At 47.7% G+C, this 24,816-nt stretch overlaps 1 protein-coding gene across 2 annotated transcripts in view; it reads left to right on the top strand.

The window, feature by feature from the left end:
* LOC119962139 (contactin-associated protein-like 5) overlaps positions 1-24,816 on the top strand; it is a 1,052,391-nt gene that overhangs the window by 929,725 nt on the left and 97,850 nt on the right. For both annotated transcript variants that reach the window (XM_038790062.1, XM_038790063.1), the window contains exon 22: positions 6,643-6,861. In XM_038790062.1, the coding sequence (XP_038645990.1) occupies positions 6,643-6,861 (219 nt within the window). The remainder of the gene's footprint in view (positions 1-6,642; positions 6,862-24,816) is intronic.

The following is a 24,816-nucleotide window of genomic DNA, read 5'->3' on the forward strand; positions in this document are numbered from 1 at the left end:
CCCACCGCCCAAAGATGGGCAGGTTTGATAAATTGCCCCTTGGTGTCCAAAGATGCTCAGGTTAGGTGGGGTTAGGAGGAATAGGGCACGGCAGTGGGCATAGGTATGGTGTTCTTCCAGAGGGTTGGCGCAGACTCGATGGGCCGAACAGCCTCCTTCTACACTGTAGCAATTCTGTGGTTCTAAGGTTTAGGAGTGATATCAGACAAAATCTGATAATGAAATGAGGAGATAATATGACAGGTGATCAAAAGCCTATTCAAAGAAGTAAGTTTTAAATCTTAAAGGATGAGAGACAGACAGTGAAGTGAAGTTTTGTGATCAAATTCCAGATGCCTTGGTAACTGAAGGCATGACCACCAACTATGAGGCAAAGGAAATCAGGATGCACAAAGACACCATTATTCGAAGAGTGCAGAGATCTTGTCGGGTGAGGCTGTGGAGTGATTTCAATGTGATACGAAGAGCAAATAACTATACAGCACAGGAACAGGCCCACAAGCCCTCCAAGCCTGTAACGGTCATGATATCAACCTTTGCCAAAACCCCTCAGCACTTCAAAGTAATGATGACAGTTTTAAATTTGAGGCATTGCTGGCCCGTGAGTTGATGCAGGTAATCGAGCAGAAGTGTGCTGAATAAATGGGAATTGCTGCAAGTTGGTGTATGGCAACCGACAATTAAACCAACATTAACAACAAACTTGAAACCTTTTTGTTGACGATATGGGCAAGGTTTTGACTTATTTAAAACCCACCCATTCGCACAGACTTATAATCATCCCTAGGTGTTTGGATAGTATCAAAATGAGCACAAGACAAAATACTAGGCTTATTGAAGTGGCCTTTCAAATAACTCACAATTAATCGATGTCAGTATAAACTCGAGTTGAATTCATCCTAACAAACCTTTCCTTAAATCGTGGGCGGGGTTCTCCGACCCCCCACCTGGTCGGAGAATTGCCGGGGGGTGGCGCGAATACCACCCCGCCACCTGAACGCCGACTGCCGCATTCTTCGGCGCTGTTTTTTGGGCAGGGGCAGGACTCACGGCACGTCCCCCCCCCCCGGAAATTCTCCGGAACCCGATGGGCCGAGCGGCCATCCGTTTTGGCCAGTCCCACCGGCGTGGGTTACGTATGGTCCCACATGGCGGGACCTGGCAGGTAAGCAAGTGGGTTAGTGGGGCAGTCCTCGGGGGGCGCGGCGGGATCCAACCCGGGGGGCGGGGGGTGTGGGGGGGGCGGGAGGCCCCCCCGGTGGCCTGGCCCGCGATTGGGGCCCACCAAGCTGCAGGCGGGCCTGATTTGTGAGGACACTTCTTCCTTCCGCGCCGGGCACTGCCATGACCGGCGCAGAGAAGAGAAACCCCCGTGCATACAGCAAAATACGCCGGCCAGTCTGCGCGTGTGCGGAACCACGCCGGCCCTGTGGCACATCTGCAAACTCGCGCCGTCCCTTCGACACCAGCTGGAGCGCTGCCAAACCCTCCGGCGTCCACCTAACCCCCAAGGCAGGTGAGAACTCCTCACTTTGGGGGCCCGTTGACGCCCGAGTCATTGGCGCTGGTTTTCCCGCCAGCGTGGGGACTTAGTCCCCGGAAGGGAGAATCCCAGCCTATGCGTTAGTCCCATTACAATTAGATTAATGGTTAACTTTTCAGAAGCATTGCCTTAGTGATCAGCAAGAATTTCTGCAAATAAGATTCACTGGAAGGACCTCTGTTAACTGCTCTTCCAATTGCTTATGGCTTGGAGCAGGTCAATGCTGGCTCTATTTGTGTCTCCTCTTATTCATCTCACCCTATCAGCATATTTCACTCTTCCTTTCTCCTCTATCTAGGGGCTGGTTTAGCACAGTGGGTTATAATGCAGAACAAGGCCAGCATTGCGGGTTCAATTCCCATACCAGCCTCCCCGAACAGGCGGCGGAATGTGGCGACTAGGGGCTTTTCACAGTAAATTCATTGAAGCCTACTTGTGACAACAAGTGATTATTATTATTATGTGCTCATCTAACTTCCCATTCAATAAATCAATTCTGTTCCCCTCAACGAATACTTATGATGGAGAGTCCCACCCCTTCTTGACATGCTATGGATAAAGCAATTTATCCTAAATTGCTCATTAGTGATGATCTTTGCAGATATACTTTGGTTTTGGATTCCTCCCTAAGTAGAAACATTTATCTAGGCTTATCAAACTGTTACACAATCATAAAGACTTTAATGAGGTCAACCTCCCAGCTTTTACTTTTGGTGGACAAGAGCTTAGCCATTTCCACCTGTCCTGTTTAGTATATTCCTGTACTTCTGATATCTGTCTCTCTGATATCAGCTCTGGGGCGAAATTCTCCGACACCACCGTGGCAGAAATTCTCCGCCACCCGGGAATTGGGGGGGGGGGGAGAGAAATCTGCGAGCCCCCTGCGGCGATTCTCCGGCCTGTGATGGGCCGAAGTCCCGCCGCTGGGAGGCCTCTCCCGCCGCCGAGGTTTGAACCACCTCTGGTGGTGGCGCAAACGGGCCCCCGGGGTCCTGGGGGGGGGCCATGGGTGATCGGACACCGGGGGGTGCCCCCATGGTGGCCAGGCCCGCGATTGGGGCCCACCGATCGGCGGGCGGGCCAGTGCCGTGGGGGCACTCTTTTTCTTCCGCCGCCGCCACGGCCTACACCATGGCGGAGGCGGAAGAGAATCCCCCAGCGCGCATGGGCCGGTGGTGATGTCAGCGGCAGTGAAGTTACTGTGAAAAGCCCGTTGTTGTGACACTCCGGCACCTGTTTGGGTACACCGAGGGAGAATTCAGAATGTCCAATCCACCTAACAGCACGTCTTTCAGGACTTGTGAGCAAAATCGGAGTACCCGGAGAAAACCCACACTGACAAGGGGGAGAATGTGCAGACTCCACATAGTGACCCAAGTCAGGAATTGAACCTGGGACCCTGGATCTGGGAAGCAACAGTGCTATCCACTGTGCTATTGGATGTGTTTATCTCTACCACTAGGTCACTTTGTCCTTTAGCAATTTTGACTTCTTGTCCAAATAATAAGTGGCCTTCTTATTTTTCAAGACAAAATATACAACTTCACATTTATCTCCATTGAAATTTACTTGCCAATTGCAGGCGCATTCTGCAAGTTTATCAATGTTCTGTTATATTTTGACACATTGGGCAGGATTCTCCGCCGGCGTGATTCTCCGTTTTGCGGGCGCCCGGGGGTTTCACGACGGCATGGGGCTTGCCATAATGGGAAACTCCATTGACCGGCCGGCGTAACGGAGAATCCCGCCGGCGGGTCGGGGCAGAAATGTGGTGTGGCGGAGAATCCTGCCCCATTCCTCAGTGTTAGCTAGCCCCAAATTTGGTATCAGCCAAAATCTGTGAAGTTGTATTTCTGATAGCCCAATCCAAATTGCTGAAGTAAATGGTGATCATCTGAGGTCCCAGCTCCCTGTGAAAAGCCCGTCCCAGCGCCAAAAGCAAGAATTCATGTCGAGAGGGCTAGAATACAAGAACAAGGATGTACTTCTGAGGCTGAGGCTGGTCAGATGCTAGTTGGAGTATTGTGAGCCATTTTCGGCCCCGTATCTAAGGAAGGATCTGCTGGCTTTGGAAAGGGTCCAGAGGAGCTTCACAAGAATAATCCCTGGAATGAAGAGCTTGAGGAACGGTTAAGGACTCTGAGTCTGTATTCGTTGGAGTTTAGAAGGATGAGGGGGGATCTTATTGAAACTTACAGGGTACTGCGAGGCCTGGATAGAGTGGACATGGAGAGGATGTTTCCACTTATTGGAAAATCTAGAACCAGAGGACACCATCTCAGGCGAAAAGGATGATTCTTCAAAACTGAGATGAGGAGGAATTTCTTCAGCCACGGTGTGATGAATCTGTGGAACTCTTTGCCACAGAAGGCTATGAAGGCCAAATCACTGAGTGTCATTAAGACAGAGATAGATAAGTTCTTGATTAATAAGAGGATCAGGGGTTATAGAACATAGAACATAGAACATTACAGCGCAGTACGGGCCCTTCGGCCCTCAATGTTGCGCCGACCTGTGAAACCATCTGAAGCCTATCTGACCTACACTATTCCATTTTCATCCATATGTCTATCCAGTGACCACTTAAATGTCCTTAAAGTTGGCGAGTCTACTACTGTTGCAGGCAGGGCGTTCCACACCCCTACTACTCTCTGAGTAAAGAAACTGCCTCTGACATCTGTCCTATATCTACCACCCCTCAATTTAAAGCTATGTCCCCTTGTGTTGGTCATCACTATCTGAGGAAAGAGACTCTCACTGTCCACCCTATCTAACCCTCTGACTATCTTATATGTCTCTATTAAGTCACCTCTCAGCCTTCTCCTCTCTAACCAAAACAACCTCAAGTCCCTGAGCCTTTCCGCGTAAGACCTTCCCTCCATACCAGGCAACATCCTAGTAAATCTCCTCTGAACCCTTTCCAAAGCTTCCACATCCTTCCTATAATGTGGTGACCAGAACTGCACGCAGTACTCCAGGAGCGGCCGTACCAGAGTTATGTACAGCTGCAGCATGACCTTGTGGCTCCGAAACTCAATCCCCCTACTGATAAAGGCTAGCACACCATATGCCTTCTTAACAGCCCTATTAACCTGGGTGGCAACTTTCAGGGATTTATGTACCTGGATGCCGAGATCTCTCTGTTCATCGACACTCCCAAGAATCTTGCCATTAGCCCAGTACTCTGCATTCCTGTTACTCCTTCCAAAGTGAACCACCTCACACTTTTCCGCATTAAACTCCATCTGCCACCTCTCAGCCCAGCTCTGCAGCTTATCTGTGTCCCTCTGTATCCTATAACATCCTTCAGCACTATCCACAACTCCACTGACCTTCGTGTCATCTGCAAATTTACTAACCCATCCTTCTACACCCTCTTCCAGGTCATTTATAAAAATGACAAACAGCAGTGGCCCCAAAACAGATCCTTGTGGTACACCACTAGTAACTGAACTCCAGGATGAACATTTGCCATCAACCACCACCCTCTGTCTTCTTTCAGCTAGCCAATTACTGATCCAAACCGCTAAATCACCTTCAATCCCATACTTCCTTATTTTCTGCAATAGCCTACCGTGGGGAACCTTATCAAACGCCTTACTGAAATCCATATACACCACATCAACCGCTTTACCCTGATCCACCTGTTTCATCACCTTCTCAAAAAACTCAATAAGGTTTGTGAGGCATGACCTACCCTTCACAAAACCATGTTGACTATCGCTAATCAACTTGTTCTTTTCAAGATGATTATAAACCCTATCTCTTATAACCTTTTCCAACATTTTACCCACAACCGAAGTAAGGCTCACAGGTCTATAATTACCAGGGTTGTCTCTACTCCCCTTCTTGAACAAGGGGACAACATTTGCTATCCTCCAGTCTTCCGGCACTATTCCTGTCGACAAAGACGACATAAAGATCAAGGACAAAGGCTCTGCAATCTCCTCCCTGGCTTCCCAGAGAACCCTAGGATAAATCCCATCTGGCCCAGGGGACTTATCTATTTTTTACGTTTTCCAAAATTGCTAACACCTCCTCCTTGTGAACCTCAATTCCATCTAGCCTGGTCGACTGAACCTGAGTATTCTCCTCGACAACATTGTCTTTCTCCAGTGTAAACACTGACGAAAAATATCCATTTAACCCTTCCCCTATCTCCTCTGATTCCACACACAACTATGGGGAGAAGGAAGGAGAATGGGGATGAGAAAAATATCAGCCAAGATTGAATGGCGGAGCAGACTCGATGGGCCGAGTGGCCTAATTCTGCTCCTGCCTTATGGTCTTATGGACTTATGGGCGGGATTCTTCACCAGCATGATTCTCTGTTTTGCTCGCGCACGGAGGTTTCCCGACGGCTTGAGGTTGCCCCACAATGGGAAACCCCATTGACCGGCCAGTGTAATGGAGAATCCCGCCGGCGGGTTGAGGCAGAAACGTGGCGCAGCGGGGTGGAAAATTCGGCCCATGGTCTTTAGTCCCAATGTCAGGGCCACCGCAGCCGATGGGAAAATTCAGCACAAATTTAAACGGCGATGCTGGACTCCCTGAAGACTTATGACTTTCCGTATTGATCTACTGGTGGTAAACTTGATGATAAATGCTCTCATGATAGTAATGAGTTTCCCTTGCCGATGGCCTAGGGATGTCAATGAGAAAGTTAGGATGACACACAGGCAACTTTGATTAAAATTCTGATGAATTTACAATTAAGGAACTGCAGCATGTGAAAAATTGACTTCAATGTTTTCTATTCTCCCTTAAGTCTAATTAACAATCAATTTTTAGATGCACTTTGCACTTAGGATGTGGAGTGAATCGATGAAAGGGATGACAAAGCGCATGAATAATTTAAGAATTAGTATAAAACCGATTATAAAGATTGTATTTATTTAAAAATTTGTAACGTCTAACTTCATTATGTGTGAAGTGATCATACATTCATATATAAAGCATTATGATGAAGATTGTGGCTGATTTTGATAAATAATGTGTGGGCAATTATAAGTGCTAATTTGTGCTTAATTAGCCTGTTGTCAACTTTTATCATGTCCTGCAACTGACTAATTACACATGATGTTTAATTCATGTTTCAGACAGTGATAACCTAGATAAAGAACTGCTGAGGGCAAACACAGAGGGCTACGTTGGCTGCCTCTCATCGGTCCAATTCAATGGGATTACTCCGCTGAAAGTTGCATTGCATCATCCCGGCTCTCCCCTAGTCTCTGTAAAAGGGCATTTGGTCGAGTCAAACTGTGGATCCTCCATTGCGGGTGAATTGATAACAGTCACTACGTCGTACTCGTTAACAGGTATCTTTATTTTTAATAATAGGAACCACAATTATTTGAAGGTAATGTTTTTAATATAGACATTTGATTACAATATGGCGAACAATTTGGTGCTGTGCTATTTTGTACCGAGACTAACTCGCTACTAATTCAATGACTTTGGAAGCGAATGTATCTTCATGTGGTATTGTACCAAACCATTTAAAGCCTTTCCATTTCCATAACAGAAGATCCAAAACTCCCACAAGCTAAGCCCAAACATCTTTGGACTGTGGGAGAAATCAGGAGCACCCGGAGGAAACCCACACAGACACTGGGAGAACGTATGAACTCCACAGTCACCCAAGGTCAGAATTGAACCTGGGTCCCTGGCCAGGGCTGGTGCAGACTCGATGGGAGGAATGGCCTCCTTCTGCGCTGTAAATTCTATGATATGGGGGCAGGGGGGAACAGGCTATCGAGTTGGATGATCAGCCATGATCATAATGAATGACAGAGCAGGCATGAAGTGCTGCTCCTATTTTCTATGTTTCTATATGGAGCTGCTTATAGAGTTTAAGCTAAACACTTAGCATCTCGACTCAAAAAGGATGCACTCGGCGCTCGTAAAACATTTTCTGCCTGCTTTACTGCCTGGGCCACATGATTCATAAACTACAAATTACTTATGACAGTCACACCCAAATCCTTTTCAATGGTTGAATGTGCTAAAGGCTGGCTATCAATATGATGCTGCGAATTAGGATTATTGTGACAAAAATGGAAAAATGAACACTTGCCACATTGAATGTAAATTACCACTCCGTCCACTGCACCATAGTACAGTGTTTACTCTGGAGAAGTGCGCTGAGGAGCCCTGGATTATTTTTCTTAACTTCCAATTAAGTTTTAATATCATCCGCATTTTTCCAAACTGTACTCTGCTGAATCTGACCATCAATGTCAATATAAGCAACATTGAAAAGGGCCCAGGACACTCCTTTGAAGGAATGCAGAAATCATCTGTGTTGGATTTGATAGTTTCCCATTAACAGTGACTACTTCTACATGGTATCACAAAAATGTTTATCCACTGGTAAAGTTTCTCTTTAATCCCCAGTGCATGGCAACTTGTTCAATAATCACCTATATCGTTCTAAATTAAAGGCTTTTGAATAATCCAAGCAAATTACATCACACCATTGGCCTCTTTCAACTATAGCAGTCACATTGACTAAAAATCAAAATAACTGTAAGGCCCATGAACCCTCAGGGATGAAGCCAAACTGGTTGTCCTCAGTAAGGCCACACTCCTTCCAAAAGGTCCGGATGGTCTCGGCAACACAAGATTCCATTCGTTTTCTAATGTGGCAGGGACGGCACGGTGGCACAGTGGTTAGCACTACTGCTTCACGGCGCTGAGGACCTGGGTTCAATCCCGGCCACGGGTCACTGTCTGTGTGGAGTTTGCACATTCTCTCCATGTCTGGGTGGGTGTACGCCCACGACCCAAAGATGTGGAGGATACATGAACAGCCACGCTAAATTGACAGAATCGTAGAATTTACAGTGCAGAAGGAGGCCATTCGGCCCATCGAGTCTGCACCGGCCCTTACAAAGAGCACCCAACTGAAGCCCACGTATCTACCCTATCCCCGTAACCCAGTAACCCCCACTTAACATTTTGTGGACACTCAGGGCAATATAGCATGGCCAATCCACTTAACCCACACATCTTTGGACTGTGGGAAGAAACCAGAGCACCCAGAGAAAACCCACGCAGACACGGGGAGAATGTGCAGACTCTGCAGAGCCAGTGACCCAGCTGGGAATCGAACCTGGGACCCTGGAGCTGTGAAGCAACTATGCTGCCCACATATTGCCCCTTAATTTGGAAACAAAAAATTGGGCACTTAAAAATGTTTTAAAATTTTTTTCCAATATGGCAAGACAAACTGACCAGCTGACAATTTCCATTATTTCTGCTCCGTTTAAAAAAAAACAGGCACCAAGAGCAGTTTTCCATTCTTTAGGCGTTTCTCCATCTTTTAAAGCGCAGACAAAGCAGGTGCAACAAAAATAACCTCCCTCTTTACAGAATATAATATTATCTAGTCCAGGAATTTAAAGTTCTTCCATCTGAACAGCCTTTATTGAAGACCATTAGGAGTGAAGCGCATTGTCTTCAATCAGTCGGCTGTACATAGAGAGGTGACCGAGGCTTGATCTAAATCTTCGACTGTGCAGACTGTTGAATAAAAATCACTAAATATCTGAGCACATTGTTGGGATTTATCAGTGACTCTCCCAGTTACTGGATTGAATAGTGGACCAGTAAAGTTTTTAACTTTCTGTTTGGACTTCACATAGTTCCAGAATGGTTTCTGTCCCCACTTCCTCAAACTGTCCATTCAAAATTCAGCACTGCTTGTCGCACTGCAGATTTGGGATTGTTAGCAGACATATTATGATTAATCCAAGTTTCTTCTGTCCTATGCACTCAATAAGTCAACTTGGTGATCCACCGTTGTTTCTTTGCTTCTCATACTTGCTCTATTTCCCAGAGTGGTTTTAATTTGGGACGCCATTTTTGTCGTTGCAATACATTCTCAAAGAACCTCGCAAATCACTGATGACTGTGGAAGAGAATAGCTCACCAAGTCCCATTATGTATGCTTAGCCGACAGCCAAGACAACAATTAGAATATGTGATCAATTGCTCCCTGAAGAAGTGTTCGAGCTTGATATAGGAGGCATGAGGGGATATAGGGGGTTGGTGGAAGGACAGAAGTTGGCATAATGAAAAATGAAAATCGTTTATTGTCACGAGTAGGCTTCAATTAAGTTACTGTGAAAAGCCCCTAGTCACCACATTCCGGCACCTGTCCGGGGAGGCTGGTATGGGAATCGAACTGTGCTGCTGGCCTGCTTGGTCTGCTTTAAAAGCCAGCGATTTAGCCCAGTGAGCTAAACCAGCCTCTGGGTATGAAGGGCCATAGTGAGCAGGTGTAAGGACAGAGTTTGGCATTGGGGACATGAGGCGATATAGGGGCTGTGTGTGCAGCATTAAGTGGCATAGATGGTGCATGGGGAGTGTTTGGAAGGTGAAGGGGATGCAAGTGGTGAGTGCAGGAGGACCTTTATGTTTTATTTTTTCACTGGGGCAAATTCACATGACACTGAGACAGGCCTTTTAAACAGCCTGCCTCCACATCCAGCAGCGCCTGTAGCTGCCTCTGCATTTCCTGAGTCAGTTGACCTGACTCCAGCCCACACTTAGTCCCCAGCAATGAACAAAAAACAAAGAACAGTACAGCATAGGAACAGGCCCTCCGACCCTCCAAGTCTACGCTGATCCTGATGCCTGTCTAAACGAAAACCGCCTACACATCCAGGATCCATATCACTCTTTTCCCTTCCTATTCATGTATTCATCACGATGCCTCTTAAACATCGCTGTCATATCTGCCCCAACCACCTCCCTGGCAGCTTGTTCGAGGCATTCGCCACCCTCTGTGTAAAAAACTTGCCTCACACATTTTCTCTAAATTTTCCCCCTCGCATATGACCCCGAGCATTTGACTTTTCCACCCTGGGAAAAAGCTTCCGACCATCCACTTTGTCCATGCCACTCATAATTTTGTAAACCTCTTGATGGTCACCCCTCAACCTCCGTTGTTCCAGTGAAAACAATCCGGGTTAATCCAACCTCTCCTCATAGCTAATGTCCTCCGTACCAGATAATATCCTGGTAAACCTTTTCTGTACCCTCTTCAAAGCATCCATATCCTTCTGGTAGTGTGATGACAGAATTGTACGCAATATTCCAAATGTGGCCTAACTAAGGTCCTGTACAGCTGCAACATGACTTGCCAATTTTTATACTCAACGTCCTGACCAATGAAGACAAGCAATCTGTATGTCTTCTTGACTACCTTATCCACCTGCGTTACCATTTTCAATGATCTGTGGGTCTGAACACCAAATCTCTCTGCCTGTCAATGCTCCTGATGGTTCTGTCATTTACTGTATAATTCCCACTAGTATTAGACCTTCCAAAATGCATTACCTCACATTTTCCCGATTAAACTCCATCTGCATTTCTCCGCCCAAGTCGTCGACCAATCTATATCCTGCTGTATCTTCTCACAATCTTCTTCACTATCCACAACTCCACCAATCTTTGAGTCATCTGCAAACCTACTAAACAAACCAGCTAAATATTCCTCCAATCAATAATATATACTAAAAACAATAAAAGTTCCAGCACCAATCCCTGCGGAACGCCACTAGTCACAGCTTTGCATTCAGAAAAGCATACTTCCACCACTACCCTCTGTTTCCATTTCTGTATCCATCTTGCCAGCTCACATCTGATCCTGTGCCACTTCACCGTTTGTACCAGTCTGCCATGAGGAACATTGCCAAGGCTTTACTGAAGTCCATCTAGACAACATTCACTGCCCCTCCTTCATCAATCATCTTTGTCACTTCCCCAAAAAATTCTATCAAGTTTGTGAGACATGATCTCCCCTTCAGAAAACCATGCTTATTATTGCGAATAAGTCCATTTGTTTCCAAATGTGAGTAGATTCTGTCCCTAAGAATCTTTTCCAATAATTTCCCTACCACTGATGTGAGGCTCACCGGCCTATGATTTTCTGGATTAACCCTGCTACCCTTCTTAAACAAAGGAACAGCATTGACCATTCTCCAGTCCTCTGGGATCTCTCTTGCAGGCAATGAGGATACAATGATTTCTGTCAAGGCCCCAGTAATATTCTCCTTTGCCTCCGTCAGTATTCTGGGGTAGATCCCATCAGGCCCTGGGACTTAGCTACCTTAGTACTTTTTAAAGCGCCCAATACCTCCTCCATTTTGATATCAACATGGCCCAGAATATCTATACACTGGACTCAGCATCCACCAAGTTCTTCTCTTTGGTGAATACTGATGCAAAGTATTCATTTAGTACCTCACCCATTTCCTCTTGCTCTTTATATATGTGTCAAATACCTTGGGATTCTCCTTATTCCTGTTTGCCAAGGACCTTTCATGACCCCTTTTAGCCCTCCTAACCCCTTGCTTAAGTTCCTTCCTACTTTCCTTTATATTCTTCAAGGGCTTCACTGTTCTCAGCTTTCTGGACCTTATGAATGCTTCATTTTTCTTTTAGAATAGGCTCACAATATCCCTAATTATCCAAGATTCCCGAAACTTGCCATACTTATCCTTCACCTTCGCAAGTACATGCTGTTCCTGAATTCTAATCAACTGAAATTTGAAAGACTCCCATGCGTAAGAGTCACGTTTTTGCAGGCACTTTCTTCCATGGAGGGCAAGTTGAGTCAGGAATTTTCCCGACATCCCCTCCCTGCCTCAAGGATGAAAACGCAGGCCCTCATCTCCATATTATTAATCCAAGCCTCGAGATTTCGAGTCCAGTAACATAGCCACTATGTTATCATACTCCCATAGTCAGCTACATAGAATCATAGAATTTACAGTGCAGAAGGAGTCTGCACCGGCTCTTGGAAAGAACACTCTACCCAAGGTCAACACCTCCACCCTCTCCCCATAACCCAGTAACCCCACCCAACACGAAGGGCAATTTTCGACACTAAGGGCAATTTATCAAGGCCAATCCACCTAACCTGCACATCTTTGTGACTGTGGAAGGAAACTGGAGCACCCGGAGGAAACCCACGCACACACTGGGAGGATGTGCAGAGTCCGCACAGACAGTGACCCAAGCCAGAATCGAACCTGGGACTCTGGAGCTGTGAAGTGATTGTGCTATCCACAATGCTACTGTGCTTCCCTACAATGCTACCGTGCTGCCTTACAATGCTACCGTGCTGCTCTATATACCGTGATGGAATACTCTCCACTTATCTGGATGAGTGTAGATCCAACAACACAGAATAAGCTTGACAATAACCAAAGGAGGCCCTTGTTCGACATTCCATCCATCACCTAAGCAATCACTAGTGGCAGCGGTGTGTACCATCAACAAGATGAACTGCAGTGACTTGCAGTCTTCTTCAATGGCATCTCTGCAAACTAACAACCTCGACTACCCAAAAGCACAAGGGCAGCAAGCACATGGGAACAGCCCTATCTCCAAGTTTCCCTTCAAGTCACGCAGTATCCCGACTTAGAAATATATCTCTGCACCTTCCTCACTGTGGGGCCAAAATCCTGGAACTCCCATCCTAATAGCACAGTGGCAGTTCCTCAACCAGTTGGGCTGCAGCCGTTCAACAAGTTGACTCAGCACTATCTTCCTCGGGATGCGCTGGCCTTGTCAGTGATCATAGAATCATAGAATCCCGACAGTGCAGTCGGAGGCCATTTGGTCCATCGAGTCTGCACCGACCCTTACCTGGGCTCACTCCCCCATCCACCTAACCTTTGAATTAAATGAATGAATGAAATAAAATTGCTTATTGTCACAAGTTGGCTTCAAATGAAGTTACTGTGAAAAGCCCCTAGTCGCCACATTTCGGCGCCTGTTCAGGGAGGCTGTTATGGGAACTGGAGGCTGGACACTGAGGGGAAGGTTAGCGTGGCCAATCCACCTAACCTGCACATCTTTGGACTGTGGGAGGAAACCGGAGCACCCGGAGAAACACCACGCAGACTTGGGGAGAATGTACAAACTCCACACAGACAGTCACCCAAGATCGAAATTGAACCCTGGTCCCTGTTGTTGTGAGGCAGCAGTGCTAACCACTGTGTCACCACGCCGTGAGGGACGCTCACACTTATGAAGGAATAAAGCAAATGTTTGCTTGGTTGTTTGAATTCAAAGAGCTCCACTTCAATAGACCCGGCTGCACACTAAGTAGCCTCCCATAATAACAATATCAGTTAGTCCTGATGATATTGAATCATCCTTTAACAACCTCTTCATCAGAGTGAGAATCAGTATGTGGACGATATTACAGCCTGACACAAAGAAATAAAGACCGATGGATAGACACACGTTTTCATGACTCCTTGACACGTGAATATGTTTTATCTCCAATGAAGCTTCGTGATTGTTGTAAAGTAGAAGTTGCAACAGCCAATTTGTACACTGCAAGATCTCACAAACCGCAATGCAATAATGACCATGTAATCTGTTTTTGTAATGTGACATTGTCACTGGACTAGCAATCCAGAAGTCAATGACCTGGGTTCGAATCCCACCACAGCAGATGGTGAAATTTGAATCCAGTAACTTAAATCTTATGGATGACCATGAAATCATTGTCGATTGTCATAAAAAACGATCTGCAAGGGCGGCATGTGACGCAGTGGATAGCACTGAGACTGCGGCGCTGAGGACCCGGGTTCGAATCACGGCCTGGGGTCACTGTCCGTGTGGAGTTTGCTCATTATCCCCATGTCTGCATTGGTTTCACCTCCACAACCCAAAGATGTGCAGTTTTGGTGGATTGGCCACATTAAATTGCCCCTTAATATAAAAAAAAAGATCTGCGTCACTAATTATCCTTTGTATGTCCTGTAAGTTTTTACAAAGGGGGATGTGGTGGCATAATGGCATTGCCAATGGACTAGTAATCCAGAGACTCAGAGTAATGATCCTGGCACCTGGGTTCAAATCCCTCCATGGCATATGGTGAAACTTGAATTCTATGAAAATCTGGAATTAAAAGTCTAATTTTGATCATGAAACCATTGCCAATTGTTGTAAAACCCCATCTGGTTCACTGTGTCCTTTAGAGAAGGAAACCCCCAATCCTCACCTGGTCTGGCCTATATGTGACGCCAGACCCACAGCAATGTAGTTGACACTTAAATGCCCACAGTTCAGGGGCATTAAGGGATGGGTGATAAAGCTTCCGTAGCGAGCGATGCCCTCATCCCATGAATTAATAAAAAATAAGTTGGGCAAAAAATATTATCTCGGGCCTCAGGAGCAAAGCAAAGCTTAGACGTAAATGATGTTGACATCGTTTTACTTACGTTTCTGCAAAAATGTCCATTTAAGTTACTGTAGTAACCCAGGAGACATGAAGATAAATGTTGAACCAAATCTGTTTTAACTCAAACGTAAAGCCGCGCTTGCGGCGTTTGACATTAGTGTCCCAGCCCAGGATTGGTATTTAAAATGCTCTACAATGAGTCCCAGCTGGATTGGCCTTCGCCTGTTACCATGGGAACTTACACTCCCCAAGCCTCGTGGGGAGAACAATGGGTGATTCCCCATGGTCCTCGTGAGGGTCATCACAGGTATGATAGATCACAGAAGAACCTCCGCAGAATTCCATCCCAATTATATGTATGCATTAAGATGCTCGTAATTTAGCACACACATGGTGCGGCTGTAGATCTGCAATTCTATGGACCAAAGAATCAGAATCCTTCTTGAAAGGAGGAGTAGTTAATGGGCATGGACAAGAATAACAGATTGGACTGTTGACAGGGGAATTGGCCAAATTCTCTTTGCAGTCTCAACAGAGTAGCTCTGCGCTTACAAAAAAAATGACTTATGTCAGCAATTTGAATATGCTCAGTCTGCCACTTTACTTCAAAGTAGAACCCACAAAATCTGACAGTTCTCAAATTACTTTATGGTTACCCTGTACTGGTTTCAAGAATTGACGTAAGCAAAATTCCGCCGATGCTGGAAATGTAAAAGCAGTAAACGCTGGAAAGCACTGGCAGGTCAGGTCAGCATATTGAAAGGAATTGAAATGCTCACTGTGTTGCTCCCATAAATGCTGCCCGATCTACAATCATAGAAGCATAGAAACTCACAGCACAAAGGAGAGGCTTTTCAGCTTCTTACCTTTTCTAGCATTTGTTGTTATTGCAAGGATTTACGAGATTGATGGTGTAGCATCAGCAACACTCTCCCTAACAGCACTGTGGGTGTACCTACAACTCGGGGTCTGCCGCGGTTCAAGAAGGCAGCTCACCACCACTTTCTCAAAGGCAATTAGGGAAGGGCAATAAATGCTGGTCTAGCCACCGACGGCCACATCCCGTAAATTAATAAATAGAAATAACACTGGCACTATGGGCGGAATATTGCCATATTTTCTCGAAGTGTTGGGTCTGGTGAGAAACGGTGCAAATCCCACTGGCAGTGGGAAATCTCATGGAATATTGAACCTCTTTAACAATTTTTGAAAAATTATGTGAATCATGCTGTGCTCTTGGTGGCCTGCTGATGATTCGCTCACCCTGGACAATTTAATCTCCGCAATCAGCGGGGTCCTCCTCATAAAAGTCTCCCCAGCGCTTGTTCCAGATGCAGTCTGGGGGATGGCTGCAGGAAGCCACCACCAAGATTCTCCAAAGGAACCCTGACCAAACCTCTGGATGGTGCGCAGCAGAGGCGGACCGTCCCACAGCCACTTTCCCGCAGACGTCCATCCACCAAGGTAACCACCCCCTGCCTGGGAGGCCGTGACAGCCTTAGTTGGTGCCAGCTTGCTGCAGAGTGGATGGGGCAACAGTGCTGCAAGAAGGTGAATGACCCTCTTCGTGCAATGGTAGGTCTGCCTCCTCATGTCTCCCGCTGCACCCCTTCACAGTCCCTTCACTCCTCAGACTAAGCCACCTCATGGGTTATCAACTCAGAGCATGGTTGGGGCGTGGTTTGTGCAGTCACCCTGGCAGGGCATGACCTGATAGAGGCAGAAAGGCTGGCTCCACAAGGATTGCTGCACCATCACTAAAGGGTGCCCCGATCTGTGTTTAAAATAGGTCCCCCCCCCCCCCCCCCCCCCCCAATCTCCCAGGGACACAGAGGACCAGCCGCCAAGCTTTGGAGTGAATAACCCTACCACATTCAGCCCCCTCTCTCTTCATCTACCATGGAAGTACGATGAGGCACTATCCACCGTCTCCATTCCCCACCCTGTGCTGTAACTGGGCATCCCCCACCCTGCACTGTTGTTGGGACTGTTCCCTCTCCCCCCCCCCCCCCCCCCACCCACCCCCCCCATCCCCCCCACTACCACCATGCATAAGGGGAACCCCACTCATAATGGAGGGGGTTTACCACCCCCATCCCCGCAGGATCCCACTTGGCAGCGCCTGCTTCAGTGCCAACCTGGCACTGTCACTGGCACCCTGGCCGGCCATGTCCCTCACCACTCGGGGGTTATACTCCCTTCTGAATCCCCGGCATGATCACCAGGACTGGTTCTCATTTTTGAAAATCAACCGTGATTTGCGCCGCTGTGATATCACACCAACAGGATGGAAGGTTAAGCATGGGCGGACAATACTGTGTAAAGTCTTGAAGTATATTTGAACTTATTATAAACGGTGTGACCCAGATAACATCACTGGCCAGGGACGGGGAAGATCTGAAACCGAGATCCTGCCGATACAAATCCCGTTATGGCCCTCTCGCGAGATTTTGCCCCCATAATGCAATTTGTACCCGTGGAGAATGAGCCCTCTAAATTCCACCCACCGTACCATTAAAAATGGTATGCTCCTGTTTACACTACTTACTACACCTCCAATCTTCATGCCATCAGCAAAATAAAACATCAGTTAAAACTTAATCTTGTCAACAGACAATGACACATCTGGTCTACTTGTCAAGTACCAAAAAATCTCAGAGCTTGGTATAATAAGCAATCTATTCCACTTGTTTCCTTTCCCTGAGCCCTCAAAAAGTGTAGTCAAGACTCAATTATGCAGACAGATGACACCCGTGGCATTGCCTGCCAGGTTTCTAAACATTCATATCAAGGATTAGCTTTAGAAACAGATAATACCACAAGGGATCCGGTCTCTCATCCTCCAAGAACTTTTGTCAAAACTTGGTCTTATAAACAAAAAAAAATGTGGAATTTGTCAGGCAGGCTCCTGTTCTAGTGCAGTGGTTCTGTCACGATACTGAGGGATGGCTGGTGGTGCAGTTTGACAGTAGATTAGAGTCGGTAGTGGATCAAAGCCTCGGGGGAAACTAAAATGCCATAGGTGGCAGATCGAAACACCGAGAGGGAAACGCGATGACATAACAGCACTGTTCAGATGACCTGTCATTCTAGTCATTGCATTTCTCGTCGAGTTTGCCTGGTTGTGGTCTTCATTTTATAAATTTTGTAATCTTGGTAGAAGTAGTTAAGATTAGGAGTGATGAAATTAAACTTGGTAAGGGTGTAAAATAGGTGGTTGTGGCTCTGTCACCCATTAAAGTCCCCGCCCGATTTTCAGCTCAACTGGAGCAACAGAAAGAAAAAAAATAAAAGCACATGCTGCAATTGGAAACAAAAAAACAGAAAACGCTGCACAATCTCAGCAGGTCTGGCAGATTCTGTGGAGAGAGAAGGGAGCTGACGTTTCGAGTCTGGATGATATTGACGGAGAGTAATCCAGACTCAAAACGATAGCTCCCTTCTCTCTCCATAGATGCTGTCAGACCTGCTGAGAATGTAGGAGCAGAAGTAGACCATTTGGCCCATCGAGTCTGCTCTGCCATTCAGTAAGATCATGACTGATCTGAATGATAATCTGAAACTCAATTTTCCTGCCTTTTTCCAAGAACCGTTGATTCCCTTACTGATTAAAAATCTGTCTATCTCAGCCATGGACATATTTAGTGAGCCTGCGGTCCTTTGCAGTAAAGAATTGCACAGATTGATTGCCATCTGAGAGAAGACATTCCTCTCCATCTCTGCCTTAAATGGGCAACCCCTTACTCAGATGATGCCTTCTGATCTGCGACTCACCCACAGGGGGAAACAACCTAACACATCTATCCTATCAAGCCCCCTAACGCCCCTATATGTCTCAATAAGGTTACCTCATGTTCGTCTGAACTCCAATGAGTACAGGCCCAACCTACTCAACCTCTCCTCACAAGAAAATCCCTCCATACCCCAGAACAATATAGTGAACCTTCTCTGGGCTGCCTCCAACGTCAGTATGCCTTCCCTTCGATAAAGAGAACAAAACTGTTCACAGTAATTTAGGTGTGGAGCTTGAACCCGAAGCCTCCTGATTCAGACAGGAGTTCAACCAACATTAATTTTGATTTGATTTATTAATGTCATATATATTAGTATACAGTGAAAAGTGGCGTTTCTTGCATGCTGTACAAACAATGCATACCGTACACAGGGAAGGAAGGAGAGACTGCAGAATATAATGTTACAGTTATAGCAAGGTGTAGAGAAAAGATCAACTTAATACGAGGTAGGTCCATTCAAAAGTCTGATGGCAGCAGGGAAGAAGCTGTTCTTGAGTCGGTTGGTATGTGACCTCAAACTTTGGTATCTTTTTCCTGATGGAAGAAGGTGGAAGAGAGTATGTCCGGGGTGCGTGGGGTCTTAATTATGCTGGCTGCCTTTCTGAGGCAGTGGGAATTATAGATAGAGTCAATGGATGGGACGCTGGTTTGCGTGATGGACTGGGCTATATTCACGACCTTTTGTAGTTTCCTGCGGTCTTGGGCAGAGCAGGCTCCATACCAAGCTGTGATACAAACAGAAAGAATGCTTTCTATGGTGCATCTGTAGAAGTCGGTGAGAGTCGTAGCTGACATGCCAAATTTCCTTTGTCTTCTGAAAAAGTAGAGTCGTTTGTGGGCTTTCTTAACTATAGTGTCGGCATGGGGGGACCAGGACAGGTTGTTGGTGATCTGTACACCTAAAAACTTGAGGCTCTAGACCCTTTGTACTTCGTTCCCATTGATGTAGACAGGGGCATGTTCTCCTATGCTTTCTAAAGTCAATGACAATCTCCTTTGTTTTGAGGGAGATATTATTGTCGTTGCACCAGTTCACCAGATTCTCTATCTCATTTCTGTTGATATTCTCTATGATAATGATAATAATCTTTATTAGTGTCAGTTATTAGTAGGCTTACATTAACACTGCAATTACTGTGATACCTTCTATTTTCCACACTCCGGCGACTGTTCGAGTCCATTTGGGAATTCAGAATGTCCAATTAACCTAACAGCATGTCATTCTGCGCCTGTGGGAGTAAAGCGGAGCACCCGGAGGAAACCCACGCAGGCACAGGAATGACATGCAGACTCCAAACAGACAGTGACCCAAGCCTGGAATTGAACCCTGGCCCCTGGCACTGTGAAGCAACAGTGCTCACCACTGTGCTACTGTGCTGCTCATATGGCACATCTCAGAATAATCAATCAACAGGACGTGTTTGAGGAAATCCCCCATCAAAGATGATCTTGGCCTCCAACCAAGCATTGATGAAGTCAAAGTCACAGAACTGGAAGAGATTCCAGTGGAGATTTTCAAACTTGAAGGAGAGGCGATTATCCGTCATCTCCATCAGCTGTTCCTGAAAATTTGCAACAGGGAAGAAATCTTTGCTTCCAGAGGGATGTCGTCATCAACACCAGCTTCAAGAAAGGAGACAAAGCAGACTGTGGGAACAACCATGGAATCTCCCTACTCTCCATCACTGGGAAGATCATCATCTCAATTTTCGCAAGCTACCTTCTCCCATTCTCTGAAGAAATCCTTCCGGAAATCCAATGTGGGTTCTGACCAAACCATGGAACAATGTGATGCACTATCAATTACGCCGAGACAAGAGTAGAGCATAATTCAGGCTTTATTAAGCAAAGATGTGTTGCCTCCTGCTGCTGCTGCCGAAATGGCTGCAGCTCGGTGAGCACACATATCTATACTCCGCCTACTGGGCGGAGCCAGCAGGCAGGGATCTATCCCTGTACCTGTAGTACAGGAGCCTTACCGTATTACCTCTCATATACGTATTGTACAAACAGTAGTGACTACCGCATTCACCCCCTGTTAGAAAAGAGTCCAGCGGGAGGGGGTGGAAAAACTATTTACATGGTATGTGAGCATTTTTAAAGTGTACAGTTTGGTGAAAGTTCACAAATTTAGCCGGTCGAATGCCTTGAACCTCCATTGTGAGCGCCGCAGTCCCGGTGGTGATGCAGGCACCGGCTTGGTCGCCTGTGACTCCGGGAGCGTGTAGTCCTAATTTTCATCTCCGGGTGAAATCAATGGGAGGACGGATCGTCCTGGAGCGGGGGCTGTGGTGAGGTACGCTGGGGGGAGGGTGGGTGGCACCGGGGCAATTGGAGGGGGTGTGGGGAACCAACTGGTGCCAGGTCCCTGAGGAAGACTGTGTCTTGGCGGCCATTGGGGTATGCCACGCAGGCGTACTGTGGGTTCTCATGCAGCAGTTGTACCCTTTCGACCAACGGGTCTGCCTTGTGGAGCCGCACGTGCTTGCGGAGGAGGACGGGTCTTGGAGCTGCCAGCCATGTTGGGAGCGAACCCCCGGAGCTGGACTTCCAAGGGAAGGCAAGGAGACGTTCATGGGGGGTTTCGTTAGTTGCAGTGCAAAGTAGCCGTCGGATGGAATGGAGGGCATTGGGGAGGACCTGCTGCCAGCGGGAGACCGGGAGATTTTTAGACGGTAGGGCCAGCTGGACGGCCTTTCAGACCGTCCCGTTCTCCCTCTCCACCTGCCCATTTCCCTGGGCTTTGTAGCTGGTCGTCCTGCTCGAGGCAATGCCCTTGCTGAGCAGGAACTGATGCAGCTCATCACTCATAGAGGAGGATCCCAGGTCACTGTGGACATAAGCAAGGAAACCGAGCAGGGTGAAGATGCTATTGAGGGCTTTGATAACTGTGGCAGACGTCATATCGGGGCATGGGATGGTGAAGGAGAATCTGGAATATTCGTCGACCACGTTCAGGAAGTACGTGTTTCGGTCGGAGGAGGGGAGGGGCCCTTTGAAATCCACACTGAGGCATTCAAAGGGACGGGAGGCCTTCACCAGGTGCGCTCGGTCTGTGGTAGAAGTGCGGTTTGAACTCCGCGCAGACCTGGCAGTCTTTGGTGACCGCCCTGACGTCCGCAATGGAGTAGGGTAGGTTGCGGGCTTTTATGAAGTGAAAGAACCGGGTGACCCCTGGGTGACAGAGACCATCGTGTAGGACCCGGAGTCGGTCCACTTGTGCGCTGGCACATGTACCTCAGGATAGGGCATCGGGGCTCATTGAGCTTACCGGGGCGATACAAAATCTCATAATTGTAGGTGGAGAGCTCGATCCTCCACTTCAAGATTTTCTCATTCTTGATTTTGCCCCGCTGAGTATTATTGAACATGAAGGCAACCAACCATTGGTCAGTGAGGAGAGTGAATCTCCTGCCACCCAGGTAATGCCTCCGCCGCACAGCTTCTACGATGGCTTGGGCATCCTTTTCGACAGAGGAGTGCCGAATTTCGGAAGCATGTAGGGTGCGGGAAAAGAATGCCACAGGTCTGCTTGCCTGGTTGAGGGTGGCTGCCAGAGCGACGTCTGATGCATCGCTCTCAACTTGAAAGGGGCGGGTCTCGTCGACCGCGTGCATCGCCTTGCCGATGTCGGCCTTGATACGGTTGAAGGCCTGGTGGGCCTCAGCCGTCAGGGGAAAAACTGTGGAATGGATGAGTGGGCGGGCCTTGTCCGCATAGTTAGGGACCCACTGGGCATAGTATGAGAAGACCCCATGCATCGTTTGAGAGTCTTGGGGCAGTGGGGGAGGGGGAGTTCCATGCAGTCGGGGTCGGGCCCGAGGACTCCATTTTGCACAACATAGCTGAGGATGGCTAAGAGGTTGGTGCTGAACACACACTTCTCCTTGTTATACGTGAGATTCAGGAGTTTGTCGGTGTGGAGAAATTTGAAAAGGTTAGCATCGCGGTCCTGCTGGTTGTGGCCGCAGATGGTGACGTTATCTAGGTACGGGAAAATGGCCCACAGTCCGTACCGGTCAACCATTCGGTCCATCTCCCATTGGAAGACCGAAACCCCATTAGTGACGCCGAAGGGAACCCGAAGGAAGTGGTGAAGGCGGCCGTCTGCTTCGAACGCAGTGTACTGGCGGTCTGCCTTGCATATGGGGAGCTGGTGGTCGGCAGATTTCAGGTCCACTGTAGAGAAGACCTGGTACTGTGCAATCTGATTGACCATATCAGATATGCGTGGGAGGGGGTACGCGTCGAGCTGTGTGTATCGATTGATGGTCTGACTGTAGTCAATGACCATCCTGTGTTTCTCCCCAGTCTTTACAAGTACCACCTGGGCTCTTCAGGGGCTGTTGCTGGCCTCAATGGTGCCTTCCCGCAGTAGCCGCTGGACCTCCGACCTGATGAAGGTCCTGTCCTGGGCATTGTCCTGTCTGCTCCTGGTGGCGACGGGATTGCAATCCGGAGCTAGGTTTTCAAACAGGGAGGGTGGGTCGACCTTAAGGGTCGTGAGGCCGTATACGGTGAGGGGTGGTAGGGGTCTGCCGAATTTTAGAGTTAGACTTTGGAGGTTGCACTGGAAGTCCAGGCCGAGTAGCAAGGCAGCGCAGAGGTTGGAGAGGACGTAGAGCCGGGAGTTGCTAAACTCTACGCCCTGAACGGTGAGGGTGGCGATGCTGTACCCCCATATCTCCACGGAGTGGGATCCGGAAGCCAGGGAGATTCTTTGGGTAATGGGGTGTACTGCGAGGGAGCAACGCCTTACTGTAGCGAGGTGGTTGAAGCTCTCCATTCTCCCACAGTCGAGAAGGTAAGGTGTTTTGTGGCCATCGACTTTCACCGTCGTTGTTGCGGTTGCGAAGTTGTGTGGCCGGGACTGGTCGAGCGTGATGGAGACGAGCTGCGGCTGGTGTTAGTGGGCCCCGGGCTGGTCGGCGGCAGTTGCGGACGATCAGCGGCCAGATGAGGTGCCCGACGAGCAGGGGTCCTGAGGCGCTGTCCAAAATGGCGCCGAAGATGGCGGCGCCCACGGGGCGCACATGGCGGGTGGTGTTCAAGATGGCGGCACCCACAGGCCGCACGAGGTCTGATGGGGGATAGATGGTGGCTCCCACTGGCCACACGTGTTTTGGTGCGAGGAAGATGGCGGCACACACGGGCCATACGTGTGCTGCGGGGATGAAAATGGCGGTTCCCATGGGTCGCACGTGGGGGCTGCAGGAACAATGGGCCTGGATACAGCGGCGATTAACCAGGCCTGGCACACCACAGCGAAATGTCCCTTCATCCCGCAGGCCTTGCAGCTTGCGCTCCGTGCCGGGCAGTGCTGCTGGGGGTGCTTTGTCTGCCCGCAGAAATAGAACCTGGGCCCCCTGGGATTGGCTGGCTGCCGCGCGACAGTGTTGGGCCCACAATTGTTCACAATTTACATAGATGATTTGGGGTTGGGGACCAAGGGCAATGTGTCCAAGTTTGCAGACGACACTAAGATGAGTGGAAAAGCAACAAGTGCAGAGGATACCGGAAGTCTGCAGGGGGATTTGGATAGGTTAAGTGAATGGGCTAGGGTCTGGCAGATGGAATACAATGTTGACAAATGTGAGGTTATCCATTTTGGTAGGAATAACAGCAAAAGGGATTATTATTTAAATGATAAAATATTAAAACATGCTGCTGTGCAGAGAGACCTGGGTGTGCTAGTGCATGAGTAACAAAAAGTTGGTTTACAGGTGCAACAGGTGATTAAGAAGGCAAATGCAATTTTGTTCTTAATTACTAGAAGGATGGGGTTTAAGACTAGGGAGGTTATGCTGCAATTGTATAAGATTTTAGTGAGGCAACACCTGGAGTATTGTGTTCAGTTTTGGTCTCCTTACCTGAGAAAGGACGTACTGGCACTGGAGGGTGTGCAGAGGAGATTCACTAGGTTAATCCCAGATCTGAAGGGGTTGGATTATGAGGAGAGATTGAGTAGACTGGGACTGTACTCATTGGAATTTAGAAGGATGAGGAGGGATCTTTTAGAAACATATAAAATTATGAAGGGAATAGATAGGATAGATGCGGGTAGGTTGTTTCCACTGGCGGGTGAAAGCAGAACTAGGGGGCATAGCCTCAAAATAAGGGGAAGTAGATTTAGGACTGAGTTTAGGAGGAACTTCTTCACCCACATGGTTGTGAATCTATGGAATTCCTTGCCCAGTGAAGCAGTTGAGGCTCCTACATTAAATGTTTTTAAGATAAAGATAGATCGTTTTTTGAAGAGTAAAGAGATT

This window comes from Scyliorhinus canicula, chromosome 2 (assembly GCF_902713615.1).
Source record: "Scyliorhinus canicula chromosome 2, sScyCan1.1, whole genome shotgun sequence".
Lineage (NCBI taxonomy): Eukaryota > Metazoa > Chordata > Chondrichthyes > Carcharhiniformes > Scyliorhinidae > Scyliorhinus > Scyliorhinus canicula.